This window comes from Lygodium microphyllum, chromosome 14 (genome assembly GCF_053477565.2).
Source record: "Lygodium microphyllum isolate KBCC chromosome 14, Lygodium_microphyllum_v1.1.10, whole genome shotgun sequence".
In the NCBI taxonomy this organism is placed as follows: domain Eukaryota; kingdom Viridiplantae; phylum Streptophyta; class Polypodiopsida; order Schizaeales; family Lygodiaceae; genus Lygodium; species Lygodium microphyllum.
The window spans coordinates 82017441-82034538 of record NC_141148.1 but is presented as its reverse complement, the minus strand read 5'-3'; the positions used below and the strand labels follow the sequence as shown (position 1 = coordinate 82034538).

Below are 17098 nucleotides of genomic sequence, written 5' to 3'. Positions count from 1 at the left end.
ACTTGAAACTCAAGTGTGATTGCCACCAGATTAAGCATCACTTGAACTTGAAAGTTGCATGATTGATTGAAGTCATAACTGCTTGAAGACATCAATCTTGTTTGTGAATTTTCTAGATTAGATCCTGATTGAATTAGATATTGGAACATATAAAAATTGAGGAGCCCTATGCCTCCCCCAAGGATAGGTGCTGAATCCCCATACCAAGAGGGAATGTTTTTATTGCCGCGGAAGTGCCGCGGAAGCATGGACCAGCTCCAATGACAAGAGGTCTCCCAGCAAGGATCGTATTAAGTAGGAGGTGGATAGGGTGCCAGGGGGGCTCTAGCTAATAAATCCCTTTTTGGACCTAGGAACTACTTGGTCCCTTGTATGGCCCGAGTTTTACTTAGAACACCTATAAATGCTAGCTATAGGTGGATTTGATCTCGGTGACATGCAGATGCGCCGGATGAGGCAACACGTAAAATTGTAATTTTTCTCCTGTATGGGCGGGAGAACACACATTATGGAATATAATCAATGATTTGTTTTATTCTGATTGTATGTCTGTGAGTAAATTATGTAAGCGAACAACTGTGCATAAAAGGATATTAATTAATAAAGCTATTTTTATATGTTTCACGTAATGTGGTAGGTAATTAGATAACTAAGAACTACCATAGATGGAAGCGGGTCGATGGATTCCGGACGAATCCAGTCCTATGGCAGGGTGGTCTCGGTTAGCCGAGAGGTTTCTCCAAAAACAAACGCTAGGAAGAAACTCTAGGAAGAGCCGATTCGCTGACTTACCTAGGGTTTGGTCTCAAAACTTGAACTATAAACTATCTTAGGGGAAAGGTACGGTGACTGTGCTAGAGCATTGCGAGGGATTTCATAAATCCTTAGTCTGCTATTGGAAAAAAGCGTTGTACTCCATGAACCAAGGGTAATGGCAATTGCTCCTTCCAAACAAGAAGCCTCTCGAAGGACACCTCTGGATGTGAGTTAGTTGTTGATAGGTGACCGTTAGATCAATAAGGAACCTTCAGGTCGGTCCTCCGTGGGTAACGGGGGCAGGACGCTTCCCTTGCGGGGTAGACCTAGGATTAACCATCCAGACAAAATCTGATCATTCTGGTTAGAGTACTGATGGCGATGGCTGGAAGGTAAACTCTGGGGGACTACTAAAACGTTACTTGTCACGTAATCAAAGGCAGGTACATTACACTATCCTACTACTTCACTCTTTTGCTTTGTTATATAGCTTATAATGATATCTTTGTAGGTATAGAAATGGAAAAAAAAGAAAGGCATGAACAAGCACCACTAGATGAGAAAACAATTGACCAAATATGTAAGCCTCCATCACCTTATTAGTCTTATGTGGCATAGTCGTTGTTTTTAACCATTACAAATGCTTATCTCAACTTTGTTTGCAATCAGCCAATTATCATTGTTGTGGAGGTACACTTTGAGTGTTATGCATGCCCTTAACCAGTGACAAAGGTGGAGTGGTGCACTATCCTTGTAACCCATTCAAAATAAGACATGTATAAAGACACATTAATCAAATGCATCATTCTTGGCTTACTAAAGGTATTAAAAGATATTAACTAGGGAAAAATGTTGGAGATTGATCAAGGTAGCACAAATGGTATGTATTATGTAATGGTGGTTTGCTACCTAGTGATAGTGTATTGTATGAGTTGAGCCTTGGTATTTCATCACGACTTGTGATAGAAAGGGAGATTCTTATGATGCAATGCACCTGGCAAATTTCATGCTCAAGGATGAGGGAATATTACTTATCATTGCCACCATGTAATCTATAATGGAGCTCATCAAGCAAGTCATGAAGGATGGAAGCATATGCATTGACTTAGGGTGAAAAGGCTAGAGTTTGTGCATGACACAAGTGGTGTATAACAAGACACCAATATGTATTCTTAGAGATAATGAAAATATAAGTAATAGTTATGCTTTTATCATTTCTATGCTAGCGTTCTACAATTTAGTTTTACCATTTTTTTGATAGTGTTTTATGTTCGTTGTTCACATATAGTAGCATGCATGCACACACTATTGTGCACGCATATAGATGATAGCTACAAAGGTGTCATCCTTCTAGATTTCGTTAGAGATGAGATTACCATGGCTAATTGGGAGTTCTAGATATGAGAGGTAGGCATGCGATACTTTTTGTTCCAATCTAAAGATAGTTCTCAAAAACCAACATATATTTTTCATGTTCCAAGTAATTATGGATTTTCTACAAAATATGCTTTGTGTAGGGCATGTAACACAATAATGATTTCAAGAGGGCATTGCTACAAACTTATATAAAAGAAGGAGATAATTTTTGGACTGTAACACACATTGTGCTAATCTTGCATTAGTAGCAATGCAAGAGTGTAGACAAGTAACATGCTCACATCACTCCACCAAAGAAGGAAAATTTTAAAAGAGAGAATGCATTACAATATAGGAAAGTAAACTTATTTAATGGCGATATCTTGTGTTGTCCCCCATGGTGATATTATGCATCTAGGCTTGCAATCTATTTTGCTCATATGTAGCTATCCTTAATTATAAGGAAGCTTCTCATGTTTGACCTAAATGGGGCTAAAGTAAAGAGCATCCATTGCCAATCCCACCTTTGGAACTAGGCAAATACTAGGTTATCTACAGTGAGGGTTCCCCAAGTTCCTTGGAGATCTACAATAATTGTTTGACATTACTCTCTAGAGCTCAGTTAAGGATAACAACTTGAGAGAGCTACTTTAGCTTAGAATATGGACTCAATTAATTGAAGGAAAAGAAGTGAGGGAAAGTCATAGTTTCTAAAATGTTTTGATGATATTGAGTGGCAACACTTTAGCCCTTAAAGCGACCTTGTTTGTGGATGACAATGAGGAGAAGACATAGAAAAAATCCACTAGATGCTTTTATATGTCCCCCATCTTTTGAGGGAAATCTAGTGGATAATATATCCTTCAAGATTTTTTGCTATTGTATCTTCCATAATTAGCTATATTTTCCTAGTGATGTCTAGGAATTTGTAAGAGAACACCCATTTCAAACCCCACCTATGGAGTGGGATTGGCATTCGTTACAATTTTCGATGACAATTTTGTTTAGATTTGGGTTGTCTTCAATTTATTGCAATTTGTCATGTTGTTTGATCTTAACTAGTCAAACAATAATAAACCATATTCTATTTTCTTTAAGAGCAAGGGGAAAATAAAGCGAGAGAATTTATGTTTGATTTTCAATTCATATGTCTATTGTCTTTAAGGTCATAGCCCAAGTGGTTTGAACACTTAGATGTGTACATGGGTGCATGAGTTCAAACCTTGAAACACCCATGAAGGTTGCAACTTCTCAAAAAAATATGAAATTCATACATTTATCGATATGGGAGACACACACACACACACACACACACACACACACACACACACACACACACACACACACACACACACACACACACACACACACACACACACACACACACACACACACACACACACACACACACACACACACACAGAGAGAGAGAGAGAGAGAGAGAGAGAGAGAGAGAGAGAGAGAGAGAGAGAGAGAGAGAGAGAGAGAGAGAGAGAGAGAGAGAGAGAGAGAGAGAGAGAGAGAGAGAGAGAGAGAGAGAGAGAGAGAGAGAGAGAGAGAGTGTGTGTGTGTGTGTGTGTGTGTGTTGGGCTATACACACAATGATTGGGATATCAAACTCTCATTATTTTCAAGAGTTCAACTACATTAGTTGGTCACCTCTCACGTACTCAAACTAATCATCCAACCATGAAAGTAGGGAATGGAAGACTAATATAGAGATATAGTGAGATTACGATTTTACCTTTTGTGTTGTAGTCCAAAACTTGAAGTCCTCACAATAACTCCATGATGGATGTGTTACTCCAAAGCCACAACTCCACTTCTTCGTAATCACTTGGTGGATGTCAACATAGAGAGAAGAAGAAGAGAAAACAGAAAACTTCACCCCACAAGTCCCTTGCTCTCTCTCAACTCAATCCTCACATACTCCCTCATTTCTACCTCATAATATGAGGGATGGAGAAAGAGAAACAAGAATGGATGGGAGCCTCACCTCACAAGTCCCTCATTCTAGTAGACACTCTCACTAGCTAGCAAAATGGATAACAAGAAGATTAGTGACTCAAGTTTGTACACACATGAATAGCTTGTTCTATTCATTTTCAATATTTTTATACAAGAAGTTAGGGTTTCCACCCCTTTTGAGCATTCTACCCACCTTATGGGCTCATGATTGATCTTTTACTCAATGCATTCTTTCCTTAAGGTTGTTAGAGTAGGCTAGGCTAAAAATTGAACAGAGCACCTTATTGCAACCCTCATATCCTTTACAGGTTGAAGCCTCTATGCGAAATAACACAAATTGCACGAGAGTGACCTAAGCTCTTATAGAATAACATGATATCTCTATATAAAATTACAAGTGCTCGAAAGTAATTGAGTGAAGTTAAAAAATTTATATGTCTCCCAACATAAATTTGGGCCTTGCACTTTAAGTTTACTTCAACTTTCTTTGACGTTTGCTTCCACATTTTGCTATCATGAGAGAGAGAGAGAGTTGTTTCACTTATGTGCATATAGTTCAAAAAGTCAATGATTGTTGAAAGGATATTTGGTCAAACCAATTTTAGTAGACTATATTTTTTGAAGAGAGTGTATGTTTCATTGATTGAAGTAAGTATCAATATTTTTTAAATCATTAGGTACAGAGCACAAGGGAGGATAACCTTGCTATCATTACAATGGTCTATGTTAATGATCATAATGAGTGAATTACATTCATCCCAAACGTTTGTCACAAATAATTCATGAAAAGCACTTTTGGTAGTAGATAAAAAGAGGATAACCCTGCTATCATTACAATGGTCTATGTTAATGATCATAATGAGTGAATTACATTCATCCCAAATGTTTGTCACAAATAATTCATGAAAAGCACTTTTGGTAGTAGATAAAAATACCTTAACTTAATATATATGAGGTTTTTAAAAATTGATTACACACACTTGTCACTAGCAAAATTACAAATTTTGCGAATATTCGAGCCTTTTAATCTTCTTCAGAAACTGGAGTATTTTCATAAAAAATATGCAATTCTTTTGACATTTATGATCTAGATGAGAGGGCCAACACTCAATTTGGGGGGTTAATGGTTGCATATTAATGAGAGGAAGCTCCAAAACAAATTTTGAAGATGGTTTGTGGAAAAATATTGAAGCAAACTAGGATTCTTGCAAAATTTCCAGGGGCCAAAAACCTAGAATTAGGATTACCAATATTGGCACAAACTTGGACCAACTGAAAGGAGAGTAGAAGTTGTGACACTGGCTATTGCATGAGGTCTAATGTTCTAGTGATGGCACACCATTATCTATAAATCATCGATCCTCACTAGTGTGTAACATAGTTAGGTTTGGTACAACATTAACCCTTGCTAGGGTGTTAGACCTATTTCACACCCAAGTCTATGGATTTGTGGTGGAGGATTTGTGCACTTTGCCCTGAGATATCCACATGTAGGTTCTAGTCGGGCATGAACCCCGCCATCTCAATGAAAAGTAGAGTTTGAAATGAAGTCAAGGCTGTGAGCCGTCAATTACTATAAGACATGTTGTCAAGTTCATTGCTAGCCTACTCCATATGCCCTTTGAGGAGGATACTCCCTTTGCCACTTGAAGTCATAGTTTCATGGAAAACATTTTTCAAAGTAGTAATGAGAGCCTTCAACCTTGATTTGTCTCTAAAGTTTTTAAGGCTTACAAAAAAAAAACACTTAACACTCAAGCTCGATTCTTTGTGAACTTTGGAAAGTCACGTAACATTATTAGTAGATGTAGTCAAGTGTACCCATCCCCGGTGACTTTCACACTTTGTGAGCTTTACCTACGTGTGTCACTGTTCTTATATAATTGGGGGTTGTTACATAAGTGGGAACCCATTGCAAAAACCCCAGTTTAAGCCTTAGAGTGGTGCCACATGCAAGTTATTAATGGAACTCAGGGTATGGGTCTATAGTTGAGCACACATGCACACACAAGGAATTAACTCGAAGTCAACATCTGTTGTGATGGGATCATGTCGGTTCTCTCTATGCCGTTCTTTCTCTCTCTATCTTGGCCATAAGATGAAAGCAGACCCAAAACCTTTTAAACACCACTTACCCTCAACTTACTCTCAACTTGACCACCAAGTTGAGGGAGTCCTCTCAAGTATTGCTACTTTTGGTGGCACATGTGGTGGTCAAATTTGGGGAGTTCTCTCAAAGTATCACTATTTTTGGTGGTGCTTAGTTGATTGGGCCAAGTAGTGTGAACTACAGGCTGTAAACTGAAAGACTTGCGGCCACACGACAATGAACTCGGCTCCACGCATTCATTTGGTTTGCAAATTGCATGTGGTGAGGCCTGTAAGGTGAACAATGGCCTCAATGGAATTATTTATAAATGATTTGATTATAATGATGTGAAAACAATTCTGAAGATTCTCAGAAACTAGGCAGCGGGCATGGGCAGCCCATTGTCAGAGAGAGGAAATAATAAAGCCCCAGTACGAGAGAGTGGTGGTTGTGTGTAGGTAAATTGAAAGGGCCCGGTGAAAAGGAAAGGAGCATCTCCTTTCTTCACTTGACACCACCTACTATACTCTCTCTCTCTCTCTCTCTCTCTCTCTCTCTCTCGCCTTTCTTCCTCGACTCCTTTTTGCGTCTATATAGTCTCTTTCACTTTAAAAGATCTCTTCTTGTTTGACGTCTTTCGTGTGTCTGCAACGGCAAACATCATCAGGCGCGCCACCTACACCTCGCACGCTCCATCCGCAGCTTCCTTCTTCCCGAAAGTCCACCATTATCCCGCGCCATAGCTCCCTCTCCCCCCGTTCTGCTTCTTCAACCACTCGTGCCTTATACACAGTGTCTGCTACACTTATGATGGCCCTTCGAACCTTCTGTCTATTAATCGCACTGTTCTCCCTTCCATTTGCCAGTTGCAATCTAGAAGGTAGCAGCACTTCTTTTACATGTCGCAGCTCATCATTTCTCTGATCCATTCCCGCCTTTTTAAACGTCTTCGCTGGCTTCTAAACTCGCTTTAATCAGCCATTTCCAGACTGTTCCACATCAAGAGAAAGCTGAACTTTTTGTTCTAATTTTTTGGCTTCGCAGGGGATGCTCTTCATGCTTTCAGAAGGAGCTTATCTGATCCTGATAACGTTTTGCAGAGCTGGGACCCTACCCTTGTGAACCCTTGCACCTGGTTTCATGTAACGTGTAACAAAGACAATCGAGTAACCAGAGTGTAAGTTTCGCTCCTTGTGTTTGGATGCATCAAAATTTTATGAATTTCACGTAAAGAAGGCTCGAGCACTCGACAATGTATTATCGTCGTTCTATAGCTTGTCTAGATGAGAATGTGAACATTTTCATATGAGCTACTAATGTGTCATTTTGTCACACCTTGCCATTTTTGCATCAAAATCAGTGATAGGAATGAATAGTAGCCCTTATGTTGTATGGAAGGTTTTGATTGATGAGATTGGATAGTTCTATGTTGTATATTCAGGGCAACGTAATATAGGATTGGGAACTTTGACCATAGTGAAGCTGCGAACTGTAAAACTTCATGTATGGATTTGGCCAAGTGGTCACTTATTTCATGCCTTTGCAAATGCTGTGAGCATAGGACCTGATAATTCCAGTTATAGAAACTTCACAAGCAGTTGTTGGTGATATGGATTGTTAGAAAGTGTGCATGCATGGTGATGCTATTCATATTTCTTATTGGTAGCCTTTACACAATGTAAATTTTTATGTGCCTTTTAGATATGCCACCTTGTGAAGCCAAAGTGAAATAAATGGAAAGACTCACCGTTGAAGATTGACTAGTAGTAGGCCTTTTAGATGTGCCACCTTGTGAGACCTACTGATAATCTCGTACACCTCTAACTGTGATGTTGTAAGCTTTAACACTTGTAAGTTGGGGACTCCAAGCCTTGATGATGAAGTTTGTGTCATGCATCTCCATCTTGTAGAGTAGGTGGTGATCCTTGTTTATCGACTATTAGCATAAAGAACCCTTGGTGGCACACTTCTTGGCTCTACTTAGCAGCAGTTGCTGGAGACTTTTTTCCAAATCAGCCATGCAACCTCGCAAGACTAAAGACAAGGCTTTAGGGTTGCCAAGCTCTACTATGGGCAACATTGGAAAATTGTGTTTGGTTGCATTTGAACCAATGAGTTGCTGGGCTTCCATATGCTACTAGCCATAGGAATCACAAGACCCTCCTCCACTACCAACCATAGGCATTTACAAAAAGTGCTTCTAAAAGGGTTTGTGATGTAGCATGCTATGCTTTGCCCAATGTTTGTCACATCAAGGGACCCAATCCATATTATCTTGCGTCAAAATGTACTTGTTAATATGTGCTATGTTGGTGAATAAACTCATTGCCTTTGGTAACATCGGGGAGGCTTCCCAACTCCACTCTTTGAGCTCCTTGTCCAACTCATCCAAGACTTTTCTCTCCTAGGTCCATAGTTGCCACTCTTGGATATTTGCCTAAGCAAGTGGTGAGGGTTTTTGATATCTCATGTAATATAAGAAGAAAGAGGTGTCTTTGGTATATATTAAGCTAAAGCATTGGTTGGTGAATGCAGGAGCCTCGAGCATCACCTTAGCCACAAGATTGGTTATAAGATGTAGGGTTCAAAAAATGTTAGACAAATTGATATATGTAGAAAGCCACACTTAGGGAATTACTAGAGTATATGAGTGAGGTTGGGATGCCCCACTACTACCATCCACTCATAGTTTTTCTTTCTCCCAAGGACCTGTGAGGAGTGGCAAAATCATTAGGGCTAGAAGAAGGATTTCATGATCACAATAGTCTTGGTTGTTCAATCTAAAGTGGAGTTGGCTAGAAGATGATGAAGAGTCGCAGTCACCCTTGCCCTTGGCCTTGTGTTTCTTCTGCAAAGTTGCTAGCTTCTTGTAGTGTTGGAGACGCCCCTTCTCTTGTTACAAAAGTACACTTTTTCTTACCCTTATCTCTCTTCAGCCTTAGGTGTTGTATAATAGCTTCTTCCAGCACAAGAAGACATCTATACTATTCCAAGTGTATATTCCAACAATAGAGAGATCATAATTGGAAAATTGTTTGGGCATTGTTAGAGATTGTTCTTTGTACATAAAGGTGTCATAAGAGAGAAGAGTTTAGTTCAAAGTGGTTGCCACAAAGGAAAGTTATTTGTCAAACAATATATGTCAATTGCTAGCATGGAAGCCAAGCATTAGCATGATCATCAAAACAGTAGTTCAAAAAAGAAAAATTATTTGTATAATAGCTTCTTCCAGCACAAGAAGACATCTTTACTATTCCAAGTGTATATTCCAACAATAGAGAGATCATAATTGGAAAATTGTTTGGGCATTGTTAGAGATTGTTCTTTGTACATAAAGGTGTCATAAGAGAGAAGAGTTTAGTTCAAAGTGGTTGTCACAAAGGAAAATTATTTGTCAAACAATATATGTCAATTGCTAGCATGGAAGCCAAGCATTATCATGATCATCAAAACAATAGTCCAAAAAAGATGTTAATATAAAAAGCAAAGCAAAAGCTAGTAGCATTATAGTTGAGTAGATAAGTGAAGAAAATAGTTTTTGGCCTTTAGCATACTTTATCAATGTTGTAGGCAAACCGTTCAACTTTGATGTTCAGAGAGGAGATAAAACATAATGAACAAGTTACAACAAACTCCTAGATTAGTCAATTATCAGTAACAACCACACCTTGTTCAAAATGCAATTGTATATCACTTGCGGTAAACAAAATGTAGCAAAGCAAAGTACCATGATCTAGCAAAATTAGATGTTTGATATCATGCAAAGTGCACAATAAAGGTAAAAGCAACAAATAAAAGGCACAAACATGTAATGATTAATGTGTTAAATCAGGATATTTACCACCATTTCCGAGGAGGAAGACTGGTTTCAGAGGTAGCCACTAACATGGTCGAGGTATTGAGAGCAAATTAGGGAGGTAGAGTTCGTGTCCCATGAGTAGCATCTATAATATTATGCATCCCATGGTATGTAGAGATGTATTGTAGATACACCATTGGAGAATGGGATGGTAGAGAGTGGCTTGCTCTATGCTTAAGCACTGAGGGCTCTTTCATTCCCTATTGGTTGAAGCAATTTTCCTTGTACATATCCACATGGCGTGTCTCTTGTGTGGCTGAGTTTGGAGTAAGCTGTGTGTTGCTCGTTTCATAGTTGAAACACTAGGATTTGTAGTGAACTATGCCATTGCAGATATGCCATTAGAGAATGGTGTTGAAGGGAGTTAGAAAAGGATTGTCATAGAGATTGTGTATCTCTTGTGTGGCCGAGTTTGGAGTAAGCTGTGTGTTGCTCATTTCAGGGCTGAAACACTAGGATTTGTAGTGAAGTATGGCATTGCAGATATGCCATTAGAGAATGGTGTTGAAGGGAGCTAGAAAAGGATTGTCATAGAGATGGTGTGCTCTATGTTTCAGCATTGAAGACTCTGTCATTCTCTTTTGGTTGATGCAATTCCCTTTGTGTGGCTTTATATTGGGTGTAAGCTGTTTGTTGCTCATTTCAAGGTTGAGACGGTGGAGTTATTGGTAGTCTCTAGGCCCAAGGGGTTGACAATTGCTGGCTGAGATGAATTGCTGATATAGGCAGTCCTTTGATGCAGATGGCAGTTATGGATGACAACAAACACGGTGGAGAAAGGGGCCTCAAGGGCTGGCCCCACTTGTTATCCAAATAATGCAGGAGGTAGCCTCCAAATGGCAGCTTTGATAATGGCAGAGACACTTGCAGATTGGTGACAGCCAACATGGTAGATGATAGCAGCTCCAAATACTGGGAATTAAGGAAACAAAGCAATCTGTCCAGGTGGGTAGCCGCAACTTGAGTGGTTTAGGTGGCAGCCAAGTCGGTTGGGTGAAGAGGAGGGAAGATAGGTAAGACTTAGAGAGGAGTAGAATGAATATAGTGATTAGTGAGATGAGGATGGATTTTTTACAACATGCCCTTATGTAGGGGATTTTTGGGCATTTGTCATGTTGCTAGAAACACAGTCTTATTAAAAAATATTTATTGTTGGAACGCTTTTGTGGAACTAAATTCGGTTGAAGTGCACGATAATTTTGTGTTTATTTAGGCCTTTAGTTTTATTTGCTCAACATTCAATGCAATGCTTATGTGAACATTCCACAGAAGAGGGGAAGTTGGATGCTAAGTCTTAAGTATCACATCTTTATTGGCTATAGCTTGATTGTCTCTTGGTATTGGCTTAATGATCTAAAGTCTAGATAGGTTACAACTCATAGATGTTCTTAGAGAATGTTGTTTAGTATAGTTCATCATCATCTTTAAGTAATAGTTTTGAGGAGGCACAAAGCACTGCAACATAGGATCCATCCCTCCCACCCCACCTTTCTTTCACCCTTGCTTTCTACTTTGTAGAGGATCCTTGTGAGGAAATCACACAGATTCCTTGCTAGTTGTACAAGCTTTGATACTATGTGAGGAAATGCTAGTGTGTGATAAAAACATAAAGTGTATAAACATATCTAATAGATGAGTGTTGACAAGAACACAAATGAAAAGGAAAGAGATTGCAATGAACAAACCGAGTAAATAGCCTCTCTCTCTCTCTCTCTCTCTCTCTCCCTCTCTTTCATGTGTGGGAATGGGGCTGATGGAGGGTCATGGGGTGTCGTCCTTGAAAACATGCCCCAGGTGTAGCAGACTATCAATGCTCAATGGCAAAATATGATGAAGGATGCAAAGGTACGAATTGTAACTCCAAAGGCCCAGAACACAACTCTTGGTGGTGATGGTTGCTAGTAGAGTGTGGGCTATGTCCAAAACCTAGTTTGAGGGTGTTGGTGATAGAAAAAGTGATCTAAAAGTAGTAGCGTGGGGGGACTAGGGTTTGTGATATACAAGATGATGCAAAGTAGCAAGGCAAGGGGCCAAGGTTGGTGATGTAGGAGACGATCCAAAGCATAGGCTGGTAGTAGTTGGACCCAAATATAGGAGAGGACAAGGTAGGGCAATAGCCATATGATCATTGCGATGATAAATGATGGCAAAGGCTGATGGAGAGCTAGTGTGGTAAAAGTGAGGAAAGAAGGGATGAAGTGTGGTGTGCCTATGAATTTCCTTTAATACAACTTTCTAAGCTAGTTGTCCTACCAAAATTCTTGAAATATGTCTTTAATCTAATTTCACTAGGATTGTTTTTTGGGGGTTGTATGAGAGCCAAAGGAATTTGCAAATAATATGAGTTTGTCGCTTGGATTAAATTTGAGATAGCTTGACGATCCCTTCACTTCCCACCTCTACCTCATGTTTAACAACTCAATCATGCAAAAATTATGCGGTGCAACATATAAAATTTAAGCAAGGAATAAAGAGTACATATCAAATAAGAGACAAATAGAAACTTCTTTAATTCCAAACACGTTGATACAAAGATGGGTGTGTGCACTCGTACTCTTCCATTGTGAAGCTTAGATGGTGATCTAGATTAATGGCTTTGGAGGGGTCTCCCTTTTATAGCTCGGGAAGGGAATTAGGTCGAACAAGTTGACCTACTATAGTGTGAACCTTTCCTAGTTGGCTAGAGAATAATATTCTAGGGAATATTTGTGCTGTTGTTGGGCCAGGAGCATTGGATTCTCATAAGGGGGGTTATTGGCATTCTCAGATGCCTATAGTTAGTTACTAGGGACATGAGATGGGGACTCGGGCCGGGGGGGGGGGGGAGGGGGCGGAGGAAAGGAAGGGACAGGGAACGGGGGGACCGGGATGAGATGGGGACCTAAAAATTGTATGCTTTCTAAATACAATTGAAATATCTATATCTATAAAGAAACTAAAGAAATGCAATAGCTCAACTCATAAACCTTCTAAAAATATCCCATGTGAGTTTAAAACAAGACGAGGGGGATTGGGACTAGATGGGGATTTAAAAATTATATGTTTTCTAGACATAAGTGAAATATCTCTAAAGAAACTAAAGAAACACAATAGCTTAACTCATAAGCCTTCTAAAAATATCCCATAAAAGTTTAAAACAATACATGAACCATGAAAAATGAAACATAAATAAATAAAGAATACTCAAATTGAAGAGTAAAAGCAATAATTGTCAATGCCAAATGGTGATTGAGAAAATGTTGTATGACTTAAAGACTAAGTCCAACAGTAAACAACGAACAAGAAACAATGCACACTGAGAAATATAGAAAAAGTTAAAACTAAGGAATCATGAGTGCCATTTGACATAAAGGCTAAGTCCAATAGTAACCACCAAATAACGAGTCCTCGGATTGAAGACTACAAGATTAAGTCCAACAGTAAACACCGAACAAGAAACATTGCAAATTGAGAAATATAGAAAAAGTTAAAACCGAGGAATCATAAATGCCATTTGACATAAAGGCTAAAGTCCAATAGTAACCACCAAGTAATGAGTCCTCGGATTGAAGACTACAAGAAATAGTAAAAGCTGAAAAAACTAGTGGACCAAAGATTACAAGAAAGGGCTTAAATAGTACAAACAATACAAACCCTATGACAGGTGGCATCCCTTGCATCTCATTCCACACGTCCAGTCCCACACATCCCCCCTTGTCCCCCTCGTCTCGAGACGTGTCCCCTTGTGATGGACCACTGCATGGAAACACACCCTTTTTGGGACGCGTTGGGGAAAGGTCTTGTGTTTTGAGACAAGATCCGTGTGTTCTGAGCCTACATCCTATGACTAAGGAGATGTCCCAACAAGCTGCCATGGAACCCAAAATAGGGGTCCTTGATAGCTCCACACCTTACAACTTGATGCAATATGCTTGAAGTTGCTACTAGCTTAACTACTCTTATCTAACCCAAAGGCTAGACCCACAAAGGTTGCCCTTTTGCCATCTAGTCACAGACCTCATTTGGCATACAATTTAAGATCGAACTGATGTTTGGGCTCACATGTCGCTTCTCCTCATAATGGGGGTGTTACAACTTTGAGCACCATGGATTATCGGTGGCACCCTACAAGGGTGGGGCATTGAGCATATCTGACAAATCATAGCTTGTAGGTGCAAATTGCGAATTTTCTTGAGCTACAACAGTTGGGTGTAGTCATGCAAAGCCAAAGGTGGTTGATGCAATCGAGGAATGAGATGGAATTACACAACATATGTGCCTAGGAGGAATAGTGCTGGGGCTGTTAGGGCTTGGACCCTCTAAAGTCTAAAGTCTCCCTATTTTGTTCTACTTAGACTTAACTCATTTTCTATGAGTTAGCAACTTATTGGCAATTAGGCACTTGTTACATGCCTAGCTCTTGTTTTTATTGGAGCTAGAGCATGATGTTGGAACTTGGATCCACACTTATCTTCACTTGCCTTGTTACTCTTTTTGTATGAGCTAGAGCATGATGTTGGAACTCCAATCCACATACCTAGCTCTTTTCTTTAAACGATCTAGGGCATGATGTTGGAACTCGGATCCACATGCTAGCTCCCTTTTTTGTACGAGCTAGGGCATGATGTTGAGCTTGGATCCTTTGTAAGGACTGTATGAGAAATTGTAACTATTGATTAAATCTCTCTGTACATTTGGTAGCATACTAAGTACGCAAATTAGACACATGATATGGATTGCTTCTTACTACCACGTGCCAGTACTCTTTCCCAGCTTTGCAATTTTCACTACATTTTGGCATAGCAGAATACTTTCCCTACATTATTCTTGATCAAGAAGCTGTGTTTTTGGTTTTTCTGTGATATTGAGTTGTCTACCATCCTTGTCTTGAGAGACTTACCAGTTTTCCTCTTATGATAGGCCTATCTTATTGCTCTGGGTCTGTGTTGTCTAGGTCATTCTGTTTAAAGTTGATCCAATTGTGATTTAGAGTGTTTGCGTGGACCATAAACCCCTATATCCCATGCATCGAATTGAGTTGTTTGGTCAAGTCAAAGGTCCTAATCTAGGACTCCTAAGTTCTTTGGCACAAAAGGAGTGGTGGCAACCAGCAAGGTGCATTGATTTCAGTAGATGGGGATAAACATGCTGAGCATTATGACAATATCGGCAATGCTTTTTCTTTCTATTTTCTATAATTGAGAGAAGTTAATATTGGACATGCTTGCAGAGATCTTGGCAATTCAAATCTCTCAGGACATCTTGTTCCTGATCTGGGAAATCTTCAGCACCTGCAATACTTGTACGCTCTACCTTCTAAGTTCTGAAAGTTTTGGCACACCCAATATTCTTATTTTACTTCTAGCAACTTGGTGTTTGCAACATAAACTCTGAAAGTTTTTGCACACTTATGGTGTCATGTGTTGTTTGCTACATGAAATTGTCTCAGGGAGCTGTATAAAAATAGGATTTTTGGAAATATTCCAGAAGAACTAGGAAAGCTAAAGAACCTTGTGAGCTTGGATCTTTACAACAACAGTTTGACAGGGGAGATACCTAGCTCATTGGGAAATCTGAAGTCATTGGTGTTTTTGTAAGTAATCCAAAGATATTTCTTTTTCTAGAATGTTTATTATTATGCAGGTGTCTTGAAAAAGGCAAGGTTAAGAATTGCTTTTGTTGAGACTGGTGCTATAAACCATTTGTTTGTCCCATCTATCTTTGTTTTATTCTTTTTGAGAGTGAGAATAGTTTTAACTTTCTTAATTACTTTGCTTGTTGTGTAGGCGCCTTAACAACAACAATTTGACGGGGCGAATTCCTCGTTCCCTGGTTAGCATAGGTGGTCTAAAAGTTGTGTAAGTTTCATTGTACCTGTCTGAACATTTCCTGAAACTCTCCATATTACACCTCAGACATAAGTGTGCTTCGATAAGGCTAGAAGCATTTTAAGTTGTCTGATGGCATAGATGCAGCAATTGGCCTAACTGAAAATTGTCCTGCATTGTGTGTTGGTTAGTAGCATGTAACATGGCTTGCATTTCAGAGACTTCTCAAGCAACAACCTCTGTGGTACGATTCCAACATCGGGAGCATTTCAGCATGTTACATTGAAAAGGTCAGTCTCATCCATTGTTGGTATGTCCCCATTCTTTTTTCTTTTGCATCTCAGCTGAAAGGGAGTAAGGGCTAATTGTGGATTTTCTCTACCTTTCACTTCTCAGCTTTGAGAACAATCCTCGCCTTGATGGTCCAGAGTTGGTGGGATCAGTTGCCTATGATTCAGGTTGCAAGTGAGAGACTATGAAATCAAACTCTTTTCAGTACTATCTCCTCAGTATGATAAGCAATGACAGCCTAATGATAAGCTTTATATGGGAAATGGTAACATGTCATTTTTCCCGCCTAATCTCAGGTCTACACTTGCTGTGAATTAGTATTTATTGCAAGCTATACAGAACTTCAATGTATTCTTACTAACAAGTTATGCATGTGGTACTACTGATGGTAGCTGTGCAAGATGGTTGTGGGAAATTGATCACATCTACTGATAGTAGCTGTGTAAGTTGGTTGTGGGAAATTAATCACATCTATTTTTCCTTACTGATGGTAGCTGGTCATCCATTATATATCCTCTCTCTCTCTCTCTCTATATATATATATACATATATATATATATGTATGTATGTATGTATGTATGTATGCACGTGCATGTGCACACGTGTGCTAAGAGATGTACAAAAGGTTTTTGACTAAAAAAATTTGAATATCATCTATTCACTTTGCTTGGTTACCCAGTCAAGAGCTACATTTGATGCAGGATCCAGAAAAGAGAGTAGTCTTGGTGTTGCATGTAATCACTGCTACTGCAGAGCCAATCTGTTGGGCCTTGCATCCCTATGGATATCTGTGTTGCTTAAAATTGTCATGCACAATATACACCAGTTTGGAGCAGCTGGGCAGTGCACTGATCTTTCTATAGGATTGCAACATGTTTTGCAGGTCATTCTCTCCTTAGCCAAGAGCTTGCAACAGGCTGGACTTGGTATTAAGATCTGATGTTAAAGTGGGATGTGGGTAAACTGTGGGAC

At 39.4% G+C, this 17098-nt stretch overlaps 1 protein-coding gene across 1 annotated transcript; it reads left to right on the top strand.

Moving 5' to 3' along the window:
• Positions 1–6750: 6750 nt before the first annotated feature.
• On the top strand, positions 6751–16610 carry LOC148025774 (leucine-rich repeat protein 1-like). Its single transcript, XM_087693008.1, has 7 exons — positions 6751–7049; positions 7214–7346; positions 15238–15309; positions 15457–15600; positions 15794–15865; positions 16054–16125; positions 16232–16610. The coding sequence occupies exons 1-7, from the start codon at positions 6977–6979 to the stop codon at positions 16302–16304; spliced, it is 639 nt and encodes a 212-aa protein (XP_087549134.1). The 5' UTR covers positions 6751–6976; the 3' UTR covers positions 16305–16610.
• The last annotated feature ends 488 nt before the right edge of the window (positions 16611–17098 follow it).

What these genes read in the sequence shown, in the direction of transcription:
- LOC148025774 (XM_087693008.1), top strand. Translation starts at nt 6,977, where the DNA reads ATGATGGCCCTTCGAACCTTCTGTCTATTAATCGCACTGTTCTCCCTT. An exon ending in CTTCAGCACCTGCAATACTT is followed by an intron (nt 15,310 to 15,456) that starts GTACGCTCTACC and finishes AAATTGTCTCAG; the next exon opens with GGAGCTGTATAAAAATAGGA. An exon ending in CTGAAGTCATTGGTGTTTTT is followed by an intron (nt 15,601 to 15,793) that starts GTAAGTAATCCA and finishes CTTGTTGTGTAG; the next exon opens with GCGCCTTAACAACAACAATT.